Source organism: Ruditapes philippinarum, unplaced genomic scaffold, assembly GCF_026571515.1.
Source record: "Ruditapes philippinarum isolate M1 unplaced genomic scaffold, ASM2657151v2 ctg11880_1_1_1_1, whole genome shotgun sequence".
NCBI lineage: Eukaryota > Metazoa > Mollusca > Bivalvia > Venerida > Veneridae > Ruditapes > Ruditapes philippinarum.
The window spans coordinates 1-27,991 of NW_026865951.1; the positions used below are offsets into that span (position 1 = coordinate 1).

Consider the following 27,991-nt stretch of genomic DNA (forward strand, 5'->3'; position numbering starts at 1 on the left):
AAAAAGGATTGGTCATCTATTAGTAGTATATTATTCAAGTTGAAGCTGATTTCGTTAAATAAGAACTAAGATCTCATCACCGAACCGAAATAAAGACGGATGCTGGAGTATTTTTATGCATGTATGTATTTACATCTATACAGCATGTAAAACCTATTGTACCACTTTGTTATTCTTGATAACACTTTATTACTTGATCAGTGAATCATTGAAACCAAGAGTTACATGACACTTGAATATGTGGGATAACACTAGAATGTAAATGATTAAAACAAATTTCAAGTTATGCTGACAATATACAGATCTGTAAATGAATTTTCTTGTAGAATTTTATGGTAAAAATATTTTTTAATTGAATGCATAGATCAAATCAAACTTATTTCAAGGTTTGACTTGCTATGTGTTATTGTGATTACCACATCACTTTGATAATACATTGGAATTTTAAACCTATTTAAATGTGACTAAACATATCTTTTTATTGCCGTTTGTATAGTTAAGTTAACTTAATAACAATGGCATAATATCATATTTGGAACAACATTTCCTTTTATTAAGATAAATCGTATGGTACTTCGTTGCAGTTTGAAACTGTTTAAGGGAGTTCATATAAAGCAAAATGTATATCTGTATAATATTTCAAATTCGTTTGTCCATGACTGATAATTTGATCATGCAATTCAAATCAATATACATGGATAATGATCGTCCTTTACTACAACTAGAATGATTTGAAATCTAGAATACTACTTAGACTATTGTAAACAGAAAACTAATCACTCGAGAATTACTATAAAAATTTAAAATAAACCTAAACGTTTGATTGTATTCACTAAGAATGCTATTTCAAAATTACTTAACAATTTACATTTGCTAAAAGCATCTTAAAATGGTATGGCAGATATTCCATTAGACTTTAAGTACAATTTCTTTACTCTCTTCTGAAATAATTTAAAACTACTGGCATCCCTCTTGGTTCTATTTTTTTAAAAGACGATTTGTTTTAATGCTAGAGATGAATGAAATGTTAATACTTGTACCTGATTCTTTAACTTTATGTGCTGCTGCAGGGTCAGGTGTTACTGTAACAACAAATATATATTTTCAAGGAAACAATCTAAATATATCCAAAACATTGAGATTAATAGCAACAAATACTGAATTAAATCATTGTTGAACATTGAATGTCCTTTTGTGCCTATCACTGTTATACTCAAGCGTTTAGATTGAGAATTCTTTGCAAAAACTATAAATTTTCTTATTTAACAAAGCGATAGCAAAACAATTCTGATGTCAGGTAACTTAATTAAATTATCCATGTGTAACAATTTTTGTCAGTGTCAAAATATTGTGTTTTATCAATTTTGAGGCTGTAATGACGGACCGATATGTACCACTAAATCCACCTTCTGAATCTATGGATGTGAATATGGAAATAGAATTTGATGTATCTTTGAATTGGAATATTTACTTATATAAATTGAAGAAGCAACCACTATAGTTGAACTTGTTGATGGCATTATTGGAGAGGATGTAAACGGCGTTATAGCAGATGTATTTATTTCAGTTCTTGGCATCGTAACATAAGTTTCCAAAGAAGTTGTCCCTGTAACATAGAACAATCAAATAACAGAAGTACAGCTAGGCTGGCAATCAATCACACACCTCAATAAAAGACATTTTAAACCTCAAAAAGGCAATATTTACCGAGGCATAGTAACATAAACTTCCAAGCGTTAACTATGGAAAGCCATGGCTGTCTGATATTGTTCTTTTTCAATTTATGTAACCATTTGGATAATATATGATTTCACTTCGACTATATATGAATTGAAAACACCTTCTTATATAACCGGAATCCATTGTATTAATCCATAGTTACAATATATGAAACCATACCGTCAGTGTATGAAACCGAGTTAGCAATATATAAGTTGATTTTCTCAATATATGATTCCAATTCTTCAATATATGTTACCAAAGTAGCCATGTATGGAACCAGATGTCCTTATATGAAACCGAATTATCAATATATTAATTCATTTTTCAATATATGAAACCAATGTATCAATTTATGAAACCAAAGTGGAAATATATAAGTTGGTTGTTACATTATATGATACCAATTCTTCAATATATGGTACCAAAGTAGCCATATATGGAACCAGATGTCCTGATATGAAACCGAATTATCAATATATTAATTCATTTTTACAGTATATGAAACCAATTTATCAATGCATGGAACCAAAGTAGCAATATATGAGTTGGTTATTACATTATATGATACCAATTCTTCAATATATGGTACCAAAATAGCCATATATGGAACCAGATGCCCTTATACGAGTATGAAACCGAATTATCAATATATTAATTCATTTTTACAATATATGAAACCATTTTATTAATGTATGGAACCAAAGTAGCAGCTAGTATATAAGTTGATGTTACATTCTATGATAGCAATTTTCATTATATGGAACCAAAATAGCCTATTTTCAAGTCAAAAATTTAAAGGCCGAGGTCACTGGGTTCTGTTATTACAATGCATACACTTTTTCATGAAATCAATTATTATTTGACTGATTATTTTTTACACTTTGTGAGTAGATTAACCTTGATGTGTCCTTCTGGCCATGCCTATTTTTGATCAAAGGTAAAGGTCGAGATGAACTTATTTTTTAAATATGTTTTTGTTAATTGTCAGTACGACTCAATAGCTTAAAGATCCTGTAACACAATTTTTTCGTGGTTTTATTTCATAAATATGATGCTCAAATTAAGATTTGTTAATATTGTAAGTTCCAATAGGCATTATTTATAAAGATATTACCCAATTGAACATTTCATGTAAATAAAGGGAGGTAATTAGAAATTTATTTTCTGTAAATTCTAAGTCAAATTTTCCAATAAGAAATGGATGCATGTAATTTATTGATTAAATATAATATGCACAAATATTTGCAGACACATTTTACATATTCTTGGATATTTGAAAATTGTTTTATTTGCATAATTATATACATATATAATATTTTGCAAGTGTGGTATACACACAGTAACAATATCAATCACAAAACATACAGGATCTTTAAATTATGACATACAACTCCTACATATATAACGATAATTTTTGCCTGCCCAGCCCATTTTAAGTGAATGTGACGTTAAATTCAAATATTTCCTTATTCAGAAAATGTGCAGTATGCAGTCAGTGAAGCACGCTGTTCTTTAACAAGTAATATTGGCGCGAAACTGTAATACCGGTGCAAGGATAGAATACAGCCTTTAAAAAAGTCCCGTCAATATAATGACATTTTGGTTCAATATATTGCTACTTTGGTATCATATAATGTGAAAATCAACTTATATATTGCTACTTCGGTTACATATATTGATAAAATGGTTTCATATATTGTAAAATTGATTTAATATATTAATAATTCGGTTTCATATAAGGGCATCTGGTTCCATACATGACTAACTTGGATCCATATATTGAAGATCTGGTATCATATAATGTGATAATCAACTTATATATTGATACTTCGGCTCCATACATTGATAAAATGGTTTCATATATTGTAAAAATGAATTAATATATTGATAATTTGGTTTCATATAAGGACACCTGGTTCCATACATTGTTACTTTGGTTCCATATATTGAATAATTGGTATCATATACATGTATTGTAATAACCAACTCATATATTGATACTTTGGTTCCATACATTGATCAAATGGTTTCATATATTGTAAAAATGAATTAATATATTGATAATTTGGTTTCATATAAGGACACCTGGTTCCATACATTGTTACATTTGTTCCATATATTGAATTATTGGCATCATATATTGTAATAACCAACTCATATATTGCTACTTTAGTTCCATACATTGATAAAATGGTTTCATATATTGTAAAAATGAATAAATATATTGATAATTTGGTTTCATAAAAGGACACCTGGTTCCATACATTGTTACTTTGGTTCCATATATTGAATTATTGGTATCATATATTGTAATAACCAACTCATATATTGCTACTTTGGTTCCATACATTGATAAAATGGTTTCATATATTGTAAAAATGAATAAATATATTGATAATTTGGTTTCATATAAGGACACCTGGTTCCATACATTGTTACTTTGGTTCCATATATTGAATTATTAGTATCATATATTGTAATAACCAACTCATATATTGCTACTTTGGTTCCATACATTGATAAAATGGTTTCATAAATTGTAAAAATGAATAAATATATTGATAATTTGGTTTCATATCAGGACATCTGGTTCCATACATTGTTACTTTGGTTCCATATATTGAATTATTGGTATCATATATTGTAATAACCAACTCATATATTGCTACTTTGGTTGCATACATTGATAAAATGGTTTCATATATTGTAAAAATGAATTAATATATTGATAATTCGGTTTCATATAAGGACACCTGGTTCCATACATTTCTACTTTGGTTCCATATATTGAATAATTGGTATAACCAACTCATATATTGCTACTTTGGTTCCATACATTGATAATTCGGTTTCATATAAGGACATCTGGTTCCATACATGGCTCCTTTGGTAACATATATTGAAGAATTGGAATCATATATTGAGAAAATCAACTTATATATTGCTAACTCGGTTTCATACACTGACGGTATGGTTTCATATATTGTAACTGTGGATTAATATAATGGATTCCGGTTAAATAAGAAGGTGTTTTCAAGTAATATATAGTCAAAGTGAACTTATATATTATCCAAATGGTTAAATAAATTGAAAAAGAACAATATCAGACAGCCATGGCTTTCCATAGTTAACAGTACATGAATAAGTACGTTTTGGGAGTTAAATAGGTTTTAAGGTTGCAGTAAAATATCACCACGAGCTGACCTTCATCATCATTTGATCATTTTCCCATATAGATAATATATACTGGCACTAGGATAAATAAATTTATTAATACCAAATAACAAATCATTTAAATGCAATTAGAACAACAATTTTAACTCAGTTGATTGAGTCTGTTCATAAGAAATAATGTAAAAAGTGCAACATATCTCACGCCCATATGCACAAAATCACCCAAATCGCCATGGATATAGGCTCCTATACGCCACGACCTAATCTTTGTCTAGGAAATGAGAAATAAATAACCTATCTACCGAAAATTCCATGCAATATCCTGGTCATATTTATTTACAAAAATGCACTTGCACGTATGTCCACAAACATGACAATATGATCTACACATAAATAAGATTGACAATGGTATCAATATTTTAACGATTTACGTCAAACGCTAAGAGTTCTGTCTACACGGCTGAGAACAGAAAATATATAAATTAAACAACGCATTCCTCAGTATAACGCGTTTCTGCTTTATATAATGCGCAGCTAAACATATATTAGCAGTTGTTCTATAAAAGAATGCTGCCGCGGGTAATATTAGATTCCCGGTAGAGTAAAAGACATAATTTGGAAAATTCGGTTTGAATATTCTCTGACAAACGATATCCATAAAATATGTTAAGTGTTAATCCAAAATATGCATATGAGATTAAAGCAGATTTTATCAATATTAAATCCCCGTTAATGGCTGTCCGGAATATAGGTTACAAGCAGACGAATCAAAATCGGCGTTACGTAAATTGAGCACCATGCACACATAACACTTATTTTACAGTTTCACATGGCGTTCTGTGATGGTTTACAATGCTGTTTGTTTTGTATTCTTGTAAACATTCACATGCTTAAGAAGGAAAAATGAATGCTGAAAACAGGAAAGTCCTTAAGCTTTTTTTCAGGTAAATTTGCGTAACAAAAGGAATTCGGACAACTTATTTAACAAATAAAGAATCGTAAATAAAGTCGCATATTGAAAGGAGATTTCGGTGAATATCCAATATAACAAAAAATACAGTTGTTTATAATTAAAGTCCATGAATGGCGAGTGAACACATTAGCTTTGCGTGAAAATGTCAGCGATTGCGAGGAAAAATAAGCGTTAACTTGGATTATTCATTCAAGAAACAAAAGAGATGACCCGTATTAGAGCCTGAGCTAGAAATCATCATGAAAATCTTTCTGACAACTTTTCAAGATATTTGGGATCAAAATCGTATCCCTTTGTTCGAATGCACTTGAGCAGTACTAGGACAAATATCCAACAATTGAGGCAAAAATGTGTCCACTAGATTTTAAAGAACTAAATGCTGTCGGGCGACAAGCGACGGACGACGGACATTCGACGATCCAGAAAGTTCACCCTTCAGTTGAATAATTACCATTTCTTAAATTATAAAAATAAGTATCGTGTACTTATTTTAAATTTAAAATATAATAGATGTGATTTGAAGAAAAAGATGTGAATATGACATACCTGTACTGATGACAGAAGACAAGCTACTATTCAAAGTGAAGGACATTGTTGAAGTTGGTGTCAAAAGAATCGATTCTATAAAGAGATATGAATGAATTTCTGTCAGTTTTGAGCAATAGGTACAACAACAAAAGAACACGTCCAGTTCTATAAACGTGATCATAACTTTCTACATTTTTGTTTTCTTTTGAGACTAGTAGTAGTAGTAGTAGTAGTAGTAGTAGTAGTAGTAGTAGTAGTAGTAGTAGTAGTAGTAGTATAGTAGTAGTAGTAGTAGTAGTAGTAGTAGTAGTAGTAGTAGTAGTAGTAGTAGTAGTAGTAGTAGTAGTAGTAGTAGTAGTAGTAGTAGTAGTAGTAGTAGTAGTAGTAGTAGTAGTAGTAGTAGTAGTATAGTAGTAGTAGTAGTAGTAGTAGTAGTAGTAGTAGTAGTAGTAGTAGTAGTAGTAGTAGTAGTAGTAGTAGTAGTAGTAGTAGTAGTAGTATAGTAGTAGTAGTAGTAGTAGTAGTAGTAGTAGTAGTAGTAGTAGTAGTAGTAGGTAGTAGTAGTAGTAGTAGTAGTAGTAGTAGTAGTAGTAGTAGTAGTAGTAGTATAGTAGTAGTAGTAGTAGTAGTAGTAGTATAGTAGTAGTAGTAGTAGTAGTAGTAGTAGTAGTAGTAGGTAGTAGTAGTAGGTAGTAGTAGTAGTAGTAGGTAGTAGTAGTAGGTAGTAGTAGTAGTAGTAGTAGTAGGTAGTAGTAGTAGGTAGTAGTAGTAGTAGTAGTAGGTAGTAGTAGTAGTAGGTAGTAGTAGTAGTAGTAGTAGTAGTAGTAGTAGGTAGTAGTAGTAGTAGTAGTAGTAGGTAGTAGTAGTAGGTAGTAGTAGTAGTAGTAGTAGTAGTAGTAGTAGTAGTAGTAGTAGTAGTAGTAGTAGTAGTAGTAGTAGTAGTAGTAGTAGTAGTAGTAGTAGTAGTAGTAGTAGTAGTAGTAGTAGTAGTAGTAGTAGTAGTAGTAGTAGTAGTAGTAGTAGTAGTAGTAGTAGTAGTAGTAGTAGTAGTAGTAGTAGTAGTAGTAGTAGTAGTAGTAGTAGTAGTAGTAGTAGTAGTAGTAGTAGTAGTAGTAGTAGTAGTAGTAGTAGTAGTAGTAGTAGTAGTAGTAGTAGTAGTAGTAGTAGTAGTAGTAGTAGTAGTAGTAGTAGTAGTAGTAGTAGTAGTAGTAGTAGTAGTAGTAGTAGTAGTAGTAGTAGTAGTAGTAGTAGTAGTAGTAGTAGTAGTAGTAGTAGTAGTAGTAGTAGTAGTAGTAGTAGTAGTAGTAGTAGTAGTAGTAGTAGTAGTAGTAGTAGTAGTAGTAGTAGTAGTAGTAGTAGTAGTAGTAGTAGTAGTAGTAGTAGTAGTAGTAGTAGTAGTAGTAGTAGTAGTAGTAGTAGTAGTAGTAGTAGTAGTAGTAGTAGTAGTAGTAGTAGTAGTAGTAGTAGTAGTAGTAGTAGTAGTAGTAGTAGTAGTAGTAGTAGTAGTAGTAGTAGTAGTAGTAGTAGTAGTAGTAGTAGTAGTAGTAGTAGTAGTAGTAGTAGTAGTAGTAGTAGTAGTAGTAGTAGTAGTAGTAGTAGTAGTAGTAGTAGTAGTAGTAGTAGTAGTAGTAGTAGTAGTAGTAGTAGTAGTAGTAGTAGTAGTAGTAGTAGTAGTAGTAGTAGTAGTAGTAGTAGTAGTAGTAGTAGTAGTAGTAGTAGTAGTAGTAGTAGTAGTAGTAGTAGTAGTAGTAGTAGTAGTAGTAGTAGTAGTAGTAGTAGTAGTAGTAGTAGTAGTAGTAGTAGTAGTAGTAGTAGTAGTAGTAGTAGTAGTAGTAGTAGTAGTAGTAGTAGTAGTAGTAGTAGTAGTAGTAGTAGTAGTAGTAGTAGTAGTAGTAGTAGTAGTAGTAGTAGTAGTAGTAGTAGTAGTAGTAGTAGTAGTAGTAGTAGTAGTAGTAGTAGTAGTAGTAGTAGTAGTAGTAGTAGTAGTAGTAGTAGTAGTAGTAGTAGTAGTAGTAGTAGTAGTAGTAGTAGTAGTAGTAGTAGTAGTAGTAGTAGTAGTAGTAGTAGTAGTAGTAGTAGTAGTAGTAGTAGTAGTAGTAGTAGTAGTAGTAGTAGTAGTAGTAGTAGTAGTAGTAGTAGTAGTAGTAGTAGTAGTATATAACCGCCTTTTCTTAACTATCATACATGTAAATTTTTAATTTTTCCTTAACTATCATACATGTAACTTATTTTTTAATTGTTCTACATTGAAGAAAAAAATAAAGCCTACAGTAACATTGTGATCTATATTTACATGTTGACACTACAGCCTGAACAGACGTTACGTCATTTTTTTAATGTTGTTGATTTTCGTTTCTGATGAAGACGTAATAAAATCAAAACTAAAAGAATGTGTTGTCTTGATTTTTTACACTTTTAAACGGAGAATATCACGAGTTGTGGTATCCACGAGGGAAAAAATCCCTACTTACATACAAAATATCTTTTTTTATTGTGTATTTTTCTGCTTTTGCCTATTTTACCTTACGATTAGAGATACCTTCCTCATAATTTTTATCAGTATTGTCTGAACAGTGACTGATGATTCTTTAGAAAAGAAATAGTTCGGCAAGACACCTTTAAACAAATGGAAAATGTATTTCACTGTATTGAAATAAAATCAGTGTAAATACGGAAAACGAAATTCTGCATTTTATTTCATCAACATTTTATTTATCAATAATATCATTTCAATACAAGTATATAACAAAATAATTTACCTGATGAACACACTGCTGATGCTGCCGGTGTCCAGGTACGGGTACTTCCAGTTCCCGTGCAAGTGAAATTCGTCTGTGCATCAAATGTATACGATGGATTACAAGAAATACTTGCAAACTGTTTTTTGTTTCCAAAATAACAAGGTTGCCCGTTTGTTACCGTAAGATTGCACTTTCCATCTGTAAGTATTAATACGCAATTACGCTTGATAAAAATCATTTCTAATAATTTTATTTACACCGTAGTATTAATTATTCTCGCAGAAATCATAAACAATATCATATAATCTTTATAAGGCTTTATTAAAAAAAAAACTTAAATTAGGTTATGTATGTACTATGAACAGTTATGTAGTTTGATTACAAGATTAAAACTTATTTACGGCATCTTAAGTCACTGGCCAACAAACTTTCACAATGGAATAGATACGTATTTGCTGATTTAATAGCGTCTTATTTGTTTGTTTTCATGCCATTAAATACGTACATGGTAAATGATCTGTCAGAGTTTAAATTATAACTCTGGAACATGTTTAGGTTATCAAGTACACCAAAGTTTAGAATGTTCCAAAAGAAAACATAATCATCGAACTTGAAAAATGTATGCTTGTTTCGTGGGTTAGCATCCGTTTCAGGCCGTCTAAAATTACCTTTATGAATCAAATATGATTTCAAATAATTCTATGAGATGAGTACATAGCTATTAAACCTATATTTAGTAATCCTAGCCCGATAGAATCAGCACAGTTCTAAACAGTGTATAATGAACTCTTTATTTCACACTTAATCTTTTTTTAAGAGAACCCACATTGAATTTAACAAATTAAATTCAGTTTCTTCGGGTGCAATATTGATTTGTTATGAATCTTTTGGACTGGGAAAACAATACAAACTAGGCTAGATAGAGCGTAGTTTGGATTTGATATGGACTCCTATCGAACAAAACAAAACAAAAACAGCCATTTTTTTTTCTTTTGAATGATTTACAACAACCTCATGCAAAAAAGATTAAAGAGAACCGAGTATAATCTTATTTTTTTAACTGATTGTATATAGAGGAGTAGCAGAGCGTGACGTTACCTGTGCAAGGAGTTTGGAAATTATTGGGCGTAATGATGCAAATACTTATGCATGTGCAAATTATTTTCTTCAAAAAAGTTAACCTACTTATGTGCAACAATATGACTAATAGTGGGGCGGGAAATTGAGAAAATAGTGCAAATTGTAATACAAGCATGAAACTTTCAGGAAATCATCTTAAGCCCGCGTAGATTTCAAAAGTGAAGTGGGCCCAAAAATATCTCTGCTCTGAATGATGGCCGCCTTTTCAATGCCGCCATATAAATTTGACGTACATAAATAGCTCATTCAGCCAAACTTTTTGTAAAGACCTGAAACTTTCACCAAAGCATGTATAAAGTGTCTTCTTTACAAAAATTTAAATCTTAAAAATTCCGCTTTCAAACCTCTCCTTAATCCAAGATGGCGTCCAATATGGCCGTCAATTTTGCAAAACTGTTTTATAATATCTATAGTATAATTTGTAGCAAAAATTATGTTTATTTCGATACAAAAAGTGTTCAAATATATGAGAAATAATTATATCATATGTAAATCATAATTAAAGTAAAGGTTTTTAAGTATATGTAAAAAATATCGTAAAAGATCAAGAAAAAAATCTCTTTTTTAATATTTCTTTGATTTTGGTTTTCTAAATCTATAAGCAAAATTTAAAAAAGTTTCTTTATTTCTTATTTATCATCCAATTAAAAATAGGGATTTGTTGTTATCATGTAAGAAAACCATAAAACTGTAGGTTTCTCATTTTTTGTCAAAGTGGGTTGGGTAAATTCACCCGATAATCATAAAAGAAAGACACCAAAATTTACACTGGTAAGTTATTTTGGTTTCTTCGCTTTTTCTGTTAATTCTTATGCAAAACTTCCCTATTAGAATGTATTCTTTATTGGACGAAAGTATTTTCGTCTTTCTTTGGTTTATATACAGAATTTATTTTAGTTTGATTGTGTAGGAAGCTATAAAATATATGTCTTTCTTTGGGTCAAGTAGGTGAGCTAAAATATCAATAAATGCACACACTTTCATTTGTATACACTCAGTAATTAGATTTGGTTGCGTGATATTACTTGTTTCAATATCTTTATATTATTTGTTAATTGTTAATTGTAAAGATATATAAGAAGACAATAAATCAACAAACATGCTTTCAATAGCAAACATGCACATGGATAAGACTTCCATTAACGCATATTATTAACTCCTTCAAAAATTCAAACATATCAAGATGGCTTTAAAGCTAATATCAATGAGATAATGATTTTTGCGTATAGTAAATATAAGGCTACTGTCACATCATCTCACCTTTGTGGTGTGATACAGATGTATCAATGTGTCACCTGACCTGCATACAGTTTTTGATGATTTAAAATGAAATATAAACTGTAATTTATGGTGGCATATTTCTGCCACCAGATAACCTGATAATTATCTAGTAAATTAAGAGGTTAACTAGTTACGTAACTAGTTAACCTCTTAATAAACTAGTTAGTTATCAGGTTAACTAGTTACGTAACTAGTTATTTTTTTCAATAAACAAAAGATCATAACAGGAAATAAATGCATGTTAGTGCCTGCAACTGCCATCATTTTATTATATTATCATCTTAAAAATTAAGTTTCCAAACATATACACTTCTTTCCTTGAAAATCTCATTTACTTAAACCTGCAGCAAATGGTCAACATCCCTACCAGAGGTAACAACGTTCTTGACCTGTTCCTCACAAACATGCCTTCCCACGTACATAGTACAAAAACCCCACCTCCCTTAGGCTCCTCAGATCATGACATAGTCTTTCATGAAATCAAAATTAACAGAGGGCGTCCACTTCAATCAAAGAGGGAAATCCAATGTTATAATAAGACAAACTGGAATTGTTTAAAAAATGACGTAAGTAAATATGCCAAGGTCTACAGTGAACACACCACACTGATCCCAACAAAGCCTTGATTTCCTTCAAGGACGAACTAAACCACCTTTGTTCTATTCACATACCAACTAAAGTCACTAAAACACGTCGAGATCTACCATGGTTAAACAAGTCCATTATTCGCAAAATTAGGAAACGTGATAGAACTTATTCAAACATTAAAAGGTCAAAGTCCCCATCAAATGATTTGGTCAAAAAGCTCAAAGTACTTAAAAGTGAAATCCAAAGAGAAACTAGGAAAGCATACTGGCAATACCTAGACTCTGTCATTTTTAGCCAAGACTCCCAAAATGTGAAAAATAAAAAATTCTACCAATATGTTAAAAGTAATAAAACTGAAAGCTGTGGTGTGGCACCCCTCAAATCAGAAGGACAAACATTTACTGATCCGGTTGCAAAAGCAGATATCCTTAACTCCCAGTTTGAGTCTGTCTTCTCTCGGTCTCAGCCCTTTAGCTTATCCCAGGCTTGCAAACAGAAGCTTATTCCAAAACACCACCCATCTATGCCAGAAGTATCTATATCGGAAGATGGTGTGAAGAAACTTTTAAAAGACCTAAACCCAAATAAAGCTTCTGGTCCTGACCAAATATCCCCTATGTTATTAAAAGAGCTCCATCAAGAGGTTACTCCCATACTGACCCACATCTTCCAGATCTCACTTAAAACAGGTATTGTCCCAGAAGACTGGAGGCATGCAATAATTGCCCCAGTTTACAAAAAAGGCCCAAAATGCAAACCCAGCAATTATAGACCAATCTCCCTCACATGCATAGCGTCCAAATTGATGGAGCACATCTAAGTGTCCAATATTATGTCCTTTTATGATAAACACAACATCCTTAGCCCCTATCAACATGGCTTCAGGTCAAAACGGAGTTGTGAGTCCCAGTTAGTAAGCTTCTCCCAGGAAATTCATGACAATCTTGAAAGTGGCCAACAAACTGATGTCATAGTCATGGATTTCAGTAAGGCATTTGATAAGGTGGACCATCACAAACTTGTGAGTAAACTAGAAAGATTGGGTATAAGTTATGAGGTTACAAATTGGGTACATTCCTTCCTTAAGTCACGCTCCCAGCAAGTTGTAGTTGAAGGTCAAAAATCAGGAATATTACCAGATCTCTCAGGTGCCCCCCAAGGCTCGGTATTAGGTCCCTGCCTTTTCCTTTCTTACATAAATGACCTCCCAGATAGTGTCAAAGGTAAGGTTAGATTCTTTGCAGATAATACTGTTGTCTACCTAACCATCAGATCTAAACAAGATGCCCAAACCCTCCAAGATGACCTTCATGTTTTAGAAAAATGGGAAAAAGACTGGTCCATGGAGTTCAACCCTGACAAATGTGAAGTTCTCAGGATAACAAGAAAAAGAAACCCTGTAATATTTCCTTATACCCTCCACAACATCCAACTAAACTCAACTCAAGAAGCAAAATACTTAGGAGTCACTATTAGTCAAGACCTTTCATGGACCAAACATATAAACAACATCACATCTAAAGCAAATAACTCCCTCAGATTCATTAGAAGAAATGTTAAAACTCCAAATAAAAAGATAAAAGAAACTGCATATAAGACCTATGTTAGACCTCAGGTTGAATATTGCTCCATAGTTTGGCATCCTTGGCAGAAATACTTAATTTATAAGATAGAGCAAGTACAAAGATCAGCTGCTAGATACATTTTTAATGATTATGACTATACAAGTAGTGTCTCAAAAATGATAAATGATCTTAATTGGCAAACCCTTGAACAGCGTCGAAACATCAGTGTTGTAACCTACTTGTATAAAATCCAAAACAATATTGTTTTTGTTGACCACCAACACCTTACTCAAACAAGAAATCTGAACTACCTGATACCCTACTCGAGGACACAATATCATCAATATTCTTTCTTTCCTAGGAGCATACGTCTTTGGAATAGCCTTCCCCTAACTGTTCAGTCTAGCCCCAGTTTAAACATCTTTACTGAGACGCTTGACCCATTCTATAAATTCTAAACTGCACACTATGTCTTTTAAATTAATAGTCTTGTAGAACTTTTATTCTTTTAACTTTTTAATTTGCATATAAATAAATTCTTTTATTAACAGTTCCCTGACAACGCACCTGCTAGTCATAATCAGAATTGATTGCTAAGCAGTATGATGTAGATGTTAAGAGGTTAACTAGTTACGTAACTAGTTAACCTGATAATTAACTAGTTAATTATCATTTATTATTATGCATTTATTTTCCGTTATGATCTTTTCTTTATTGAAAAAATTAACTAGTTATCAGGTTATCTGGTGGCAGAAATATGCCACCAAAGTAATTCATAGATTATTTATATTTTTTTATTTCAATAACAGGGCAATGAAGACCCTAGATCTCACACTATTGTTGGGAAAAGGTCACAATTATGTATAAACGTTGGTAATTATGTGTATCAATTTTGTCATAACATAGATCTATATGATTTGTGAAATATTTGTATTTGGATGCTTTAAAAGAAACAGCCTAATATCCAGTTTCTCAGAATTGTTTTTCATGAGAGGACTGAAATACACTTGTAACTATCAATATTCCTATATGTGTCAATATAAACTTAGTGACCCCTGGGGCATGATAAATTTTGACCATCTTGTCCGTATTATATCAAATATTTGTAGAGTATTACAAGGTTATGATGATACATAATTAATGTATATAATCCGGGTACTGTAGTTTAAGTGAATACAGATTTATTACATAAGTCTGTGTAAAATAAGTGATACTCATTTAAAATTTCAAAGCCATTTTAACTGCAGGAGCATCATAAAATTTTATGCATTTAAACGAACACTAGAAATTTTTATTGTGAATTCCTAAACAAGGGTATAATACGGGTGGCTCTATGAGCAAGATTCATTCAATATGTTAAAGACACAAGATGATGGTACATGCTTAATTAGCATCTATGCTCTATGCTCTGTTCATTCTGCTTTTTGAGAAGACTTTTTAAACATTTTTACTATGTAAAATCTATGTACACTATGTGACTATGTAACTTTCAAAGAGGTCTCTCTACTTGACAATGTTATAACGGTAAGTTGAATATCTAAGTTCTAGGCATTGTATTTCTCCAAAAGAAGACTTATATGTGATTTCCTATATAAGTCATCCAAAACTAAGTGTCCCTCGTGGCAGGCCTTTTAATCATGCCCCTGCAGTCTAAAAAGGCTTTCCCTCGTATGTTACTTATGTTTAAATAGACTTAAAACTGTCTAAAAAATCCTCTCCGAAATTAAAGTTCCCAGAGCAGAATAATTATCATGAAACATCACTTTGTGAAACTCTATAAAAATTATGAATTCTTGACCAAATCACTAAGTTTATATCGACTCATTAAGGAATATAATTATATGAGTCTTCTTGTGTGAAACAATTCTGAGTACCTAGATATTGGGCATGTTTCCTTTGAAGCTCACCATTACAAATAGTTCATAAATCATTACTGTATGTGTTAAAAAATGATTCTGCTAACATGATCTTCAGTAAGACTATGATATCTAATGCAAAATTCATTTTTCTCATTGCGTTGGCTTTAAAGCGATTTTTTATCTTTTCGTATTGAAATTGTTTAGGAATTAATTATATTCGTAAATAAGACAATATTATTTAACGCATGTTTTGCTGATGTATATTAAGTCTACTATCGTTATAATTAACTGATTATATTAAGAATATTGAAACAAGTTAGTTTAAACATAATTATTTATTTCCCGAATATTTACATGATATACATAATACAATACAATCAGAATACAAATATATAATATATTCAAAGAAAAGGATGAGAATGAAAGACTAAGTCTTATAAAATTCTTCTCCTTTTAGTGTAACTTTATAATGAGTCGATTTTCTAATATTTTGTACAATTATCAAAAAAGTGGAATGTAAATATTTGTGACGAAGTAAACGTTATATTTATAAGTAATCATCGGGATAAGAATTAGAAATTATAATAACGAAAAAAGAAAAAAGGAAAACAAATAATAAAATAGGAAGAAAACAAGTTCTATCTGGCACCAAATTTTATAACTGACTGTATACACATAAATGTATGTACATTATGAATGAAGACAAAAGCATCCTTAACAAAAACAAAACTTTTTAACCGTGACTATTTTCCTAAGAATTCATAGAAAGTTTAACAAAAAGCAAAGATATAAAATAAACTTACAATCTTCGTTGTTTTTGTTTTTCAATTATGAGATAAAATTACCCCAACCACTTTGACAAAATATAAAACCTACATATTTTATGTTTGCAATAAACACATAGTGTTAATTAAATATCAAAAACACTAATAAGAAACTAAGTAACTTTTTGAGTTTTTTACTCAAAATCTAAGATCTATTATAAAACCATGCTTAGAGAAAAAATATATGGGCCCCACGCAATTATTGCACGTTTTTCTTTAATATTTTTAGAGGTACTTTTTAGATAAATAACTTAAAAAGGTTGACTAACAATGTGGTTTACATATTATTTGATTATTTGTGATATGTTTAAATATTTGTTATCGAAATGTGCATAATTATTGATACAAATTATATGACAGAAGAGATATATCAGTTTTGCATAAAATCGAAGGCCATATTGGACGCCATCTTGAAGTTTGAAAATGTATGAAGGCGGATTTTGTTTCAAGATTTGAACTTTGTGAAGTGGAAAAAATTTAAAGCTTTTTGTGTAGTTAAAGGTATTTAAAATTTCAAATGTATGAGCTTTATGTAAGTCAATTTATTAAAGGGGGGTAAAATTTTAAAAAGGGGATTTTAGATAGATAAATTTTGGGAAATTCAAATTTTTAAAAACTCTATGGTTTTAAAAATGAAAATTTCCCGAAAATTTGTTTACAAATTTCACTTTCCCGACAGGGAGACCCCATTTCCCCCTCCAATTTTAAAAACCCCATTAAAAAATGATTAATTAAATGAAAAGAAATTTTTATTTTTGTGATTTTTTTTGGGTTTCAACTTTTGGGGTAAATAAAAAATTTTAATGTGCCCAAAATTTAAAACATTTTGAAATGCCAAAATGTAGCTTCAGCATCTTAGTATGATTAATAAAGCGACTTTCTACAATAATAAACAATTAATATTTTCGGCGTTATGAGATCAAAGTGCAACCTCACAATTCGCTTTAACTTCATTATTGTTTTCCGTTTAATACCTTAAACTTCAAATTAAAGATTATAGGATTATTTGTGCAAAAGAAGTAAGGAGTAGGTCTTTCATCTCATACGTTAAAGTCATTTCTCTTTAGTTCAACTGGACCTACTTCATTCAAACTTCATTTTTCTATTGCGGGTCGGGGGTCGTTGGAGAGGGATTTCAAATCGACAGTGTAAATGTAATATAGCGACTTCCCAGCTTGAATGTTAGAGCAAGACCTCATGTGGCCCTTCTTTCGTTATTTCAAACTCAAGCAATCAACTTATTAGAATCACCGATGTTTGTAAACAAGCTGGACAGCTTTCTTACTCAAAGTAATGAAAAGTTTCTAGCAAGTGGCATAAAGTCAACGGCCATTGTTGCATACGCTCCTTTTTTGAAAGCAGTTAAAACATTTCGTGTATACTTACTGTTCGCAGGGACCGTGTCACAACTACTAGTATTCGCTTTCGCTATTTTACCATTATCTGAATAAAAAAGATGCATACATTTATTTTCTTCATATTTTGATAAAGGTATGGACGCATCTTACAGTTCTATCACTTAACATATTTATTCAAATGCAACAACAATTTGTGATTCTCCTTGTTCATTCTTTATATTTTGTTGTCAGGTCGTTAACGATTTGCTGCTGTAAAAACAAAATCCTGTAGTGGCTTCTTCTGTCACCAAATAACCATTTTCATAACGAGTAATATATATTGGTAAAGCGTTGATAAACTAACTGCCCACTTCATTATTATGTTTTATAATGTTGTTTTTGCATTAAGTAACCGGACACACGTTAATTGTTTTATACAAGTAACCAGCTCAATAGAAAGGATACCTGATAGTGCAAACGACAGCTACTATTAACAACATGATCAGCAAAACTGCAAAATAGGCCTTTGGCAGTTTACAAAATATTAAAAAAAACTTACAAAGACAAGCCCGTACTAAAAAGGTAACATAAAGCTTAAACAGTTGCAAACTACTATACGATTATTATCAAGAACATATAGATATTTTGAAAAGGGATTTATTTAGGATGTTTTCTAATTTCTCATGAATTATTAATGAATGTCATCGGAGCAATAAAACGAGGTTGTGTTTTATAACAGTTCTTATCTGTTTGTATTTGTCTTATTTAATCCGTTAAAACATTTAAGATGTATGTATAAACTTATAAACTTATCAATACCCATTACTTGTCATGAGCGATCGCAATAGAACACGGATTTGAATTTTGAATTTTGAACACGCCCCTGGAAAGAAATAACGAAGCGAGTCGCTACTAGCTTTTTTAAAAGCTAACCTTGTATCTGTCATATTTTGCGGTTCGGATCGCAATATTCGTCTTAAGGTGACCCGCCCAATGGGCGGTATCGAGGCTTGCCGAGTTACCGCCCATGGGCGGTTGACCGAGGGACGGATATTCCTGTCCGAACCGCAAACATATGTCAGATATTTTTTCTTGGATATTCTACCATATTCCATTATATATTAAATTCTTTATCTTTATTTGAAAATGAAAATTTATATCATTACAACCGTAACTACTTTCTTACAACAGCGTATGAATAACAACTTCATTCATAACGGTAAAATGACGTCATCCTAACCGTGCCATTGTACAGCACGCGACTCATCTGGAACCCCCATGCCAGATGAAATTTCCGGCATGGGTAAAACTCACGGAAAAGCCAGAAATGCAAGAAAATATAATGTTCTTTATTATATGATCTAAAAATAGCTGCAATCTCATTGGTCCAAATTGTAGTCAACATAACTTTTTATAAAATCATATTCACTGGGTGTAGTATCATATTAACTGGCTGAATTGGATTTTCCAAGTCTAAATGTAGATTGAGACTCATATTCGATGACCATACACCGTAGACTGTTAATTGCGTGTGTTAATTAAAAAAATAATTGTTGCGTTTTGTTCTTTATGGCATATTTCTCGATTGAAATATCATTACTTTACTGTTATACTTAAAGGCTAAACCGCATCGATGAGTATAAACTTGAATTACTTTTGTATGCGCAGCGTTCGCGTAGTCGTTGCACGCCTAACACGTGCGTCTTTTTTCCCGCGCTTCAACGAGGCAAATTTGTACATGTATATAAGGATGTACTTTTTCGTGATTTTTTTTTAATTCTTAGCCTATTCATATAATAAAACAATTATTGACAATTGAGCCATTGAATATGATGTGATATTCACCGGCAGAAAGTCATATTGACCTCGGCTATCACCTCGGTCAATATGTCATCTGCCGGCGAATATCACATCATATTCAATGGCTCACTAGTCAATAATTGTATAATATTGAATGATAGATTATCTAAATGACATATTGGTTAACGACCATAATTTACAAATATTTTTTACACTAGACAAAAAGGCAAACTTTTTGTGCCTTCATAGTTTTTTTTTGTTTTGAAAAGGCGCACGATTTTATAAACAAGAAATATTTTATGTAATAAACTTTGTAATTCAGAAATGTGTCTAAATTCGTAGAATGCTCTGAAGTTTTTATTATGTAATGTTTCATTATGTATAAGAATAAGTCGTATTGTACAGACTGGTTTAATGTAAAGTGTGTTCATTATCTCCCTTACTTTTAATCTGTGAACTTACTTTTAAATCTATATATGGCGAACTTTTATATACTTTTATATGCCGATGCAATTGTATTCATTGTAGAAAGGAAATATGATGTGTTATTTACGTTGGATGTTTTACATTATTGGTGTTATTGTTCACTTTAAACGCTTGAGTACGGAACTTTAAATAAGGAGACATGTATAATATATCGAAACATGTGTTTAACTACTTTTAAACGATCAAACTAAATAGCAGTTTATACGGTATGTAAACCAGCGTGCAGAAAACAGTAACACACCTTTTATGTTTTCTTTGCCAAAACTACAAAATAGTATTTATATATAATGTAAATAATTATAATGCGTTTTACATGCGAAGATATTACAGAGTGACACAGGCTATATTTTCTGGGTATCTATAGATAAACGATGATATAAGTTCTCTAATTACCAGGTTTCCGCCCTGCCCAAAAAAAAATAAAAATAAAATAAAAAAATAAGAAAACAAGAAGAATATGGTTTGTTCAGAAATGTCAATTCTGCTAAAAGTGAGTTCGATTTTAAGCGACGTTATTGACGATGATCCTGTGTGTGTATGTGTGCGTGCGTGCGCGCGTGCATGCGTGCGTGCTATTTTCTTTTAAATAAAAAACTTTTGATTTTTCGATTACACGACTTGAAGTAAGATAGCAAGCTATCAAAATATTCAGATTATTCGTAATGACACAGTTTAATATTCAGAAGACCCTTATGCCAAACACGGTCAAATGCTTCGGAAATATCAGAGGGCACTATACAAAAAATATATATGTTCTGACCATTAAAATAGATAATTGAAAAATTGAAATTAACGGAAAATGACAAAATTTTTGTGTAACTTTCTCAAAGTTAGAGCGCAGTGAAATAAAATTTACAAGTTACTTGCTTATAGAAAACAATGATATTTTTGCAAACATAGAAGGTGTTCCAATGAGATTTCGGAGATTACATCAACTATGAACGAACGAAGAAAAACCGACGGACAATTTGTTAAAGATACATCTGTAAATTTGATCGTGACTGAAATAAACATCTCTCAAACTGTTTTCAAATTTAACATAAAGTATTCGTGACTTTTCAATTCTATATATAGAATAATGCATTGTTTTCAAACTTCCTTTTACGTTGATTTAATTCATTTCCATTTTACGTTATATTCCTTAAGCCGTAACGGGGGACTTTTTATGTTTAAATACCCCTGTCACTATATACTTACTTATCTTATTAAACAGTTTTATCATTAAATAATTTAAATTTTATGACCGTATGTAATTTTAAGCAGAATCATTAAAAGATGATTTATTTTATTTTTTTTTAGTATTTTTCAAATAATAATTAAAACTAAGAACACCAGTTTCAGACTCGATCACTATTGTCGTTGACCGTAATAGGTGAAAAGTAACAGATGTTTCATTGTAAAAAAATTTGCTATATAAATTGATGTCTGTAAAACAACAACTAAATGTACTTACCAAAAATAGCAACAATTGTCACTATAGTAAAATAAACTAAGACATCCATATTTTTTTCACTTGTTCACTAGTATTACCACCTTCAATCTAAATATTGAATACGGAAGTTAAAGTGGGAAACGCGTGATTGTATTTTGTACAATAAGAGTGTGTGATGCCCATAAATACATTATTTTCCACTTTTAAACACCGTAACTAACAGCAGGCTATAAAGATTCTTAAACTGTCAACTTTTCAAGTTAAGTATTCTTCAAAATCTTGAATTATGGGGGTTATATTGTACCACTGTTTAGGAATACTGTAATTTTGGAAGACATTGCCTTTATACCGCAGTTTCCTTAGCACCAAGAACTTTAATACCCGTGCAAGTACTTGGTAAAATATGTAGTATATGAGTATCCAATGTCTTGAATGCCGTTTCACAACAATACTACAGAAGCAAAATAACAAAGTATTAATACCATTGCGGCCTAAATACTATGTTCAACCTGCAAAGTAAATAGTGTAACAATTATTGCATAAACATTCAGTAAACGGTAACCTTTGCTGGACACATTTTATTCTCAACAAGGATGAAAATATATGTTGCTGCTTAATGCGAACTATTAACCATGTGAATTTAAGATAAAAGTTCAAGCGTATAAATAGTTTTCATAATCACAAGGCATAATATAAACATAGTAAGTAATGTTTACACTTTTATAGCTTAATAAAATATGACTTATTTTCAGTAAATTTCTGAATTATTTTCATACCATGTCTAATTGGAATTAAATAATTTGATAATTTTTTTTCACTTCACTAACATTTTTAGAACAAACTTGAAAGAAACTATTTAAAAAAACATTACGAAAATAATAGCTATATAATGTTTTTAATTTATTATATCTCTAAAATTGTCTTTTCGCTTGATACTGTTTAAAGGGACTCCACTGAGGTTTAAAAGCCTAGAAACATAACCTTGGATTGCTTACATAAATGAGCTGGGGCACTTTTAACAGAAATACATGAAATGTATATGCAAAGATGGTTAAGAAATATACTTTAAAATAAATTGAAAATCGTATTTTTATGCTTTTCTTAACCCGATTTGTGTGAGAAGCGTTTAAACGCTTTTCATTTTGGGTCATTTTTTTACAATTTAATTAACTATTCTGAAAAAAACGAAATGCGCAGGATTCTACAAGATTCGCCCGATTCCTTAAAAAAACACTAACAAACAGTACAATCAACGGCATCTTCAAAAATCTCCAACAAACTATCTGTCATACGTTTAGTTTTTTAGGGGTTTTTTTTCAAAATTTATCCAAAAGTTCTTACTTGTTTGGCGCCAACTGTCAAATTTGGATTTTTAATTTTTTCACCTCCATTCGGAGAGTCGAAAATAAATCCAAAGCTAACAAAATGCTTAGGTTCGGGTAAAGACCCAAACATTCTGCTCATTTCCTACATACAAACCAGAAAGAACTACAATGACAGAGAAATATCAAAAGTTTCCAGTACCTTCAAAACATCATGTCTGAGTTATTAAAAAATGACCGGGGCCATTATTCGAATCTGTCCCCTGCCCTCCAAACATTCAATCTTCTACGCAGTAATCTCCCCTAAGCAGTACAGAGATCTCTGGAACTACACACACTTTTAACAATAATTTGCTTTTGAAATTATATTTCATTTTTTTGTATACTTTTGATAATCTGTTGATACACTATAACACACGTACGAAAGGTTAAAAATAAAACAGAAAAAGAAAACGTTAGATTTTCTATGTAACGGTCAATATTTACATTGGAATTTTAATGTTACGTTATGTGAATTGCATCATCATGTGACGACGATTACCATCTGCCAAGGGAGGTAATCACTGTAAGGACTTTGCTAAACATTTCTAAATTATTTGAAAACATCTAATACACTCATTTCTGCTATGAAGTCTATTTCAAAATCCCTTTCCTTTAACCGGTGTTTATACCTCGTAAATTTTCTTTGCAACAGATTTTCTTTCCCTCAGTACTTAATCAGGAAAAGGTTGACAACCGACGAAACCAATTGATTCAAAAGCAATAAACTTTAGATTTATTTATTAAACATAAGAAAATAATAAAAAAAATATAAAGGTCAAAATGTTTTGAAAATATTATTGGGTTTTATATTAAACGCAAGCAGATATTACTTATGATTATTATAGAAATAAAAGCATTACGATTTATGTTTTCGCATATGATAAGAAGTAATTAGCAGATTAACAAATTGCACAATCTAATCTAGAAAAATTGTTATATTCAGACAATATTTATGTAGTAAAATCAATCTTCAATTTTACCAAAGATGTGAAAGTTATTTAACTACCATAAGAATCACATTAAGAATCACCCATTAAAATAGGAATATTTATCCCCTATCTATGACAATAGGCACTTTTAAATCAGTCATGTGTGTATGACATTGAAATCTTAGGTAATTTAATTGTTTCATAAGTATTTGATCATCACAATATTATAATATATCACCACTTAAAATCTTTTTTTGTACATTCACTGATAAAAATAACATTCCGCATTTCCATTTTGAAAGCCTCTTGTTGCCTTCCAAAATGCACTAAAGAATGGCATAGATATTCTTAATTATATATGATATCTATATTATAGCATATCAAAACAACTGATTGTTTCTGGGCGGAACTAAGGCTAAAACTTTTGTCTACATGTGTGCATATTATCATATGACGTATTTCCCACCGTGAATCGATTACATATCTTGTTTTTCTAATGTGAAATATTCATGTCCCGTTTCTGCCTCGGACATTCCGTTAGTCTCCTCGGACACGTCTTCAACCACTTTAAACAATGCAGCAGTTGGTGCAGGATTTTGTTCTGGTTCTAAGATAAGATAGTTATGTTTTGTACCGACAGCTGTTTCGTAACCTTTACCTGCATTATCAGCTTTGCTCGCAGCATGTTTCTTTTTTGTTACCTTTGCGTACTCGGTTGCTTCACTTCTATTTTGCAGATAATCAAAATCTTTCGCGAACTCATAGCCTGTATTTGGTGTAAGGTCTTGGGCATAATTGTTGCTATTCTTGTTTTTTCTTGCATCATCCTGTTTGGGCATTTTTATTTCACTGCTGCGTTTTAAATTATCAAAATCTTTCGCGAATTCATAGCCTGTATTTGATTGAAGATCCTTAGCAGATAGCTGTCGAATGTTTCTATTCTTAATATTATCTTCATTTTGTTGGTGTGGCATTTTGGTCGTAGACATTCCTGGTGTTTGTATATTTGTGTTCAGATGAGAATAATTATCAGCTTCGATTTCAGGGTCCTGCTCTCCAGCTTGAGCATGGTTGTATTCCGTGTCTGTGACTTCTATATGTTTACCCCTACTGTTAGTTAATGTTGTAGTGTTTAACTTGTTATACGTATCATCACCATTAACGGTTATTTCAGGTTTATGTGTCACATTCTCCAATTGTGTATGAGAGTATGTATTATCAGCGTGATTATTATTTTGCGTATTGTTAAAACCGATATGAGAGTAGTTTTTATCAATAAACTCTGTCTCTGATAGTTTAAAGTTATCATACGATTTCTTTACGTCAGCTTTGTCTTCGGGTAGAATATCTATTGTTTCATAATTATCTCCTTTGGTTCCATCTGAATTCATTATATCTAAAGGTATTTCTGCGTACTCATGCACTCTTGATTGACGCACATTTATTAAAGAACAATTTCAATCTATGCCATTCGCTCCGTAAATTTGGTTTGTTATTAATGAGCCAGGTCCACGTGTTTCAAATGAAGCTGCAGGCTTACGAGTCCTTCGTCTGTAAATCAAGAATTATAATTTAGCTTACGATTCCATAAAGTTGCCTTTGTTTACAATATATTCAAATAAGAGATATCTAAAATTAATCCACGCATGTTTTGAGTTACTTTAATTTCACTGACTTGTATTAAAAATTCATTATGTAATTTAAACAGTTCTTCTATATCGATTTATTTAAGAATTAAAAGAAATATATTATGGATGGCTTGATGAATTATTATATAAATTCTCGTATATGGATGCTATATAGATTGATGGATTTGTTAAAATGATACAGACCTCCACCATAAGAAAGCAACGCCTAATACTAGTGCAAGAACACAAACTACCACTGGAGTAATGATGTATGCAGAGTTTATATCTGAAAAATAATTTAGAAAAAAAAAAAGAATGAAATACCCAGGTTGCCTTACTTGAGATTTTTGTAACTTGTAAATACGTGAAGTATGTAAATGAACATCTTGTAAAGTTTAAAGATATACTATGGTCATCCTTAAACAAAATATTTTAATCACATACATTTATTGAAATCTATGAAATTCAACTGAATATGTCTATTTTGAATAAAAGAATATATGAACTATGTATGAGAAGTTGTATTGCCTATTATAGGTCAAGTAAAGTTAATCGTCTCTTTCAAAAACTGCCATTTTTTTTTATGAAACTATATTCATATAGTGACCACTTACAGTATATAAAATTCTAAACATAAAATATTTACTTTGTGTGAAGTCAAAACATGTCTGTTTTATATTTAAAAAGAGACTGTGCAGCGATTATCAATATTTTCAAATTTTATCAGAATATTTTAAAGCGAGTATTATTTACAAAAGCAAAATGCCCTATATAACTAGCGGAGAATCACTGTGTATAACCTGTAGCACATACAAATAAAAATAACGCAGGAATTAGTTATTGGCAGTAAGAAACAACATGGCCATATTGGCGAATATTGTGCTTCGTCGTTATTAATAATTACAATAACGCATTTATTACGCTTCTGTTTTTATAACATTTGTTCAACTTATCGAGTTATATAATTCTACAATAAGTAGATAACAGGTAATAAAGAAACATTTAATGAGGTAACGCCAATTTCGTAAATGATGTACCGAGGCAGTGCTTGTAACTTCATAGTAAGTGTCAATATATTTTGATTTATCCATTTAGTATTATCTGACACCCGATGACCGACAAAAGTCCAAGTATACCGAAAATTAAAAAAAATGCAGTTTCATATGCATTTTGTAGTAATTAATAACAACAATATATATATTAGCATTTGTAAGATTAATTAATTTTACTATAAATAGATTGGTTCGTTTCTGCTAAATATTGCACATATTCGGCGTTACTTTTGCAAAATTTCTGTGATATTTTACATTTCTCTGTTATTGGGTGTACACAGAGTTTTATAAGTTCTTGAAATTTAGCGTTTACTATCTGCAGTTCATGCTTTAAAAAAACTATGTTCCTCGGTATGAAAAAGATCTAGTAAAAACAAATCAACGATTAGTTTTAATGCTTTGATTTTAAACGATATGTAAATACCTGAGTCTTTTTCTTTCTGTGATACCGCAGGGTCTGATGGTACTGTAACAATAATTACACATTAAGATTTCTATGAAACGAGGGAGTCGATAATATTCAAGAATGTAATTAAAAGATATTAGATATTGCAATCACAGTTATCATGTTTAATCGAAACAATATCTGCACAGCCAGTTGTTTATTATTTAATATTCAATTTCTGCTTAATAACCAAAACGGTTTCAACATGTCAGGGATATTTTGTTTCTTTAAAAACAACTATAAAGTACTGTATAGTAAACATCCTGACTAAAATGATTTAATTGATCAAAAATTAACAAAGGATCATTATTCAATAACCTGTTCGTGAATTTAAATAATATTCGATGTGCATCGTTTGTATAAACTGCGACAACCACAAAACTGAATTGAAACTTCATAGAGAAAGAAAGAAAGATTATTTGCAAAATATCACATTAATATTTAAAACGATTATGGCAATCTTTAGACAAATCTGACAGGGAAAGCCGCCATAAATGATGCTTGATTTCTAATGAATATAAACTTCTGTCAAGTTTAAACAAAAAAATTGTACCCAAGATCGAAGAAGTTGTTATCATACTTGAACTTGTTACAGCCTGTCTTGAAGAGGATGTAGATGGGGTTTCAGCAGATGGTTTAGTTTGAAAATCGGAGCTGAATGTATTCAGTTTTGTTTTTGACATCGTTGTAAATGTCGTCATATACGGTGTTTCTACAACATAGGACAATAATTTGTTAAGTTAAAATGTAACAAAACAATACTAGTACAGTCCCTGTGGACTGTTTGTGTGCAAAAAAGGTCCATGGATAAATGTTATATCTTTGTAAAGCTTAATATTTGAACTTTACAAAAATTTCGGGTAGACATGTCAAATCATGGTACGTTTTGAGAAATCCAAAATGGCGGCCAAGATGGCCGCCAATGTATTGAAAAATGGTTCATACGCCTTTTATTTGCTAAAATTAGTTATTTTTTGTATTTATTTAGTATAGGTGATGTAAAAACATTAAATCCTATTGGTACAATATGAAAATGGGGCCTTTTTCATTATTTATACACATCCTCTGGATTTTATAGATTAATTCTGCTTAAAAAAGCATGAAAAATATACAAAACTAGAAA

At 30.9% G+C, this 27,991-nt stretch overlaps 2 protein-coding genes across 4 annotated transcripts; both read right to left on the reverse strand.

The window, feature by feature from the left end:
* Positions 1–51: 51 nt before the first annotated feature.
* Positions 52–21,584, reverse strand: LOC132730821 (mucin-2-like). The gene is made up of 6 exons (XM_060716869.1): positions 21,472–21,584; positions 17,782–17,838; positions 9,157–9,336; positions 6,416–6,490; positions 1,472–1,606; positions 52–1,082 (listed from the first exon to the last, which is right to left on the reverse strand). The coding sequence occupies exons 1-6, from the start codon at positions 21,518–21,520 to the stop codon at positions 979–981; spliced, it is 600 nt and encodes a 199-aa protein (XP_060572852.1). The 5' UTR covers positions 21,521–21,584; the 3' UTR covers positions 52–978.
* Positions 21,585–23,589: 2,005 nt separating this feature from the next.
* Positions 23,590–27,580, reverse strand: LOC132730820 (uncharacterized). Of its 3 annotated transcripts, XM_060716865.1 has the most exons (4): positions 27,422–27,580; positions 26,848–26,889; positions 25,576–25,657; positions 23,590–25,294 (listed from the first exon to the last, which is right to left on the reverse strand). In XM_060716865.1, the coding sequence occupies exon 4, from the start codon at positions 25,132–25,134 to the stop codon at positions 24,220–24,222; it is 915 nt and encodes a 304-aa protein (XP_060572848.1). In that variant the 5' UTR covers positions 25,135–25,294; positions 25,576–25,657; positions 26,848–26,889; positions 27,422–27,580; the 3' UTR covers positions 23,590–24,219. The 3 variants fall into 3 exon arrangements, with proteins under 3 accessions (XP_060572848.1, XP_060572850.1, XP_060572849.1); XM_060716867.1 differs by lacking the exon at positions 26,848–26,889 and having other exon boundaries at positions 27,449–27,580; XM_060716866.1 differs by lacking the exons at positions 26,848–26,889; positions 27,422–27,580 and adding an exon at positions 26,409–26,525.
* Positions 27,581–27,991: the final 411 nt, after the last annotated feature.

Excerpts from the sequence above, each read along its gene's own strand:
- LOC132730821 (XM_060716869.1), bottom strand. The coding sequence starts at position 21,520 with ATGGATGTCTTAGTTTATTTTACTATAGTGACAATTGTTGCTATTTTT. Across the intron at positions 1,607-6,415 it reads GTCTTCTGTCATCAGTACAG|GGACAACTTCTTTGGAAACT; the intron begins GTATGTCATATT and ends TCTATGTTACAG. Across the intron at positions 1,083-1,471 it reads TGCTTCTTCAATTTATATAA|TAACACCTGACCCTGCAGCA; the intron begins GTAAATATTCCA and ends TTGTTGTTACAG.
- LOC132730820 (XM_060716867.1), bottom strand. The coding sequence starts at position 25,134 with ATGAATTCAGATGGAACCAAAGGAGATAATTATGAAACAATAGATATT.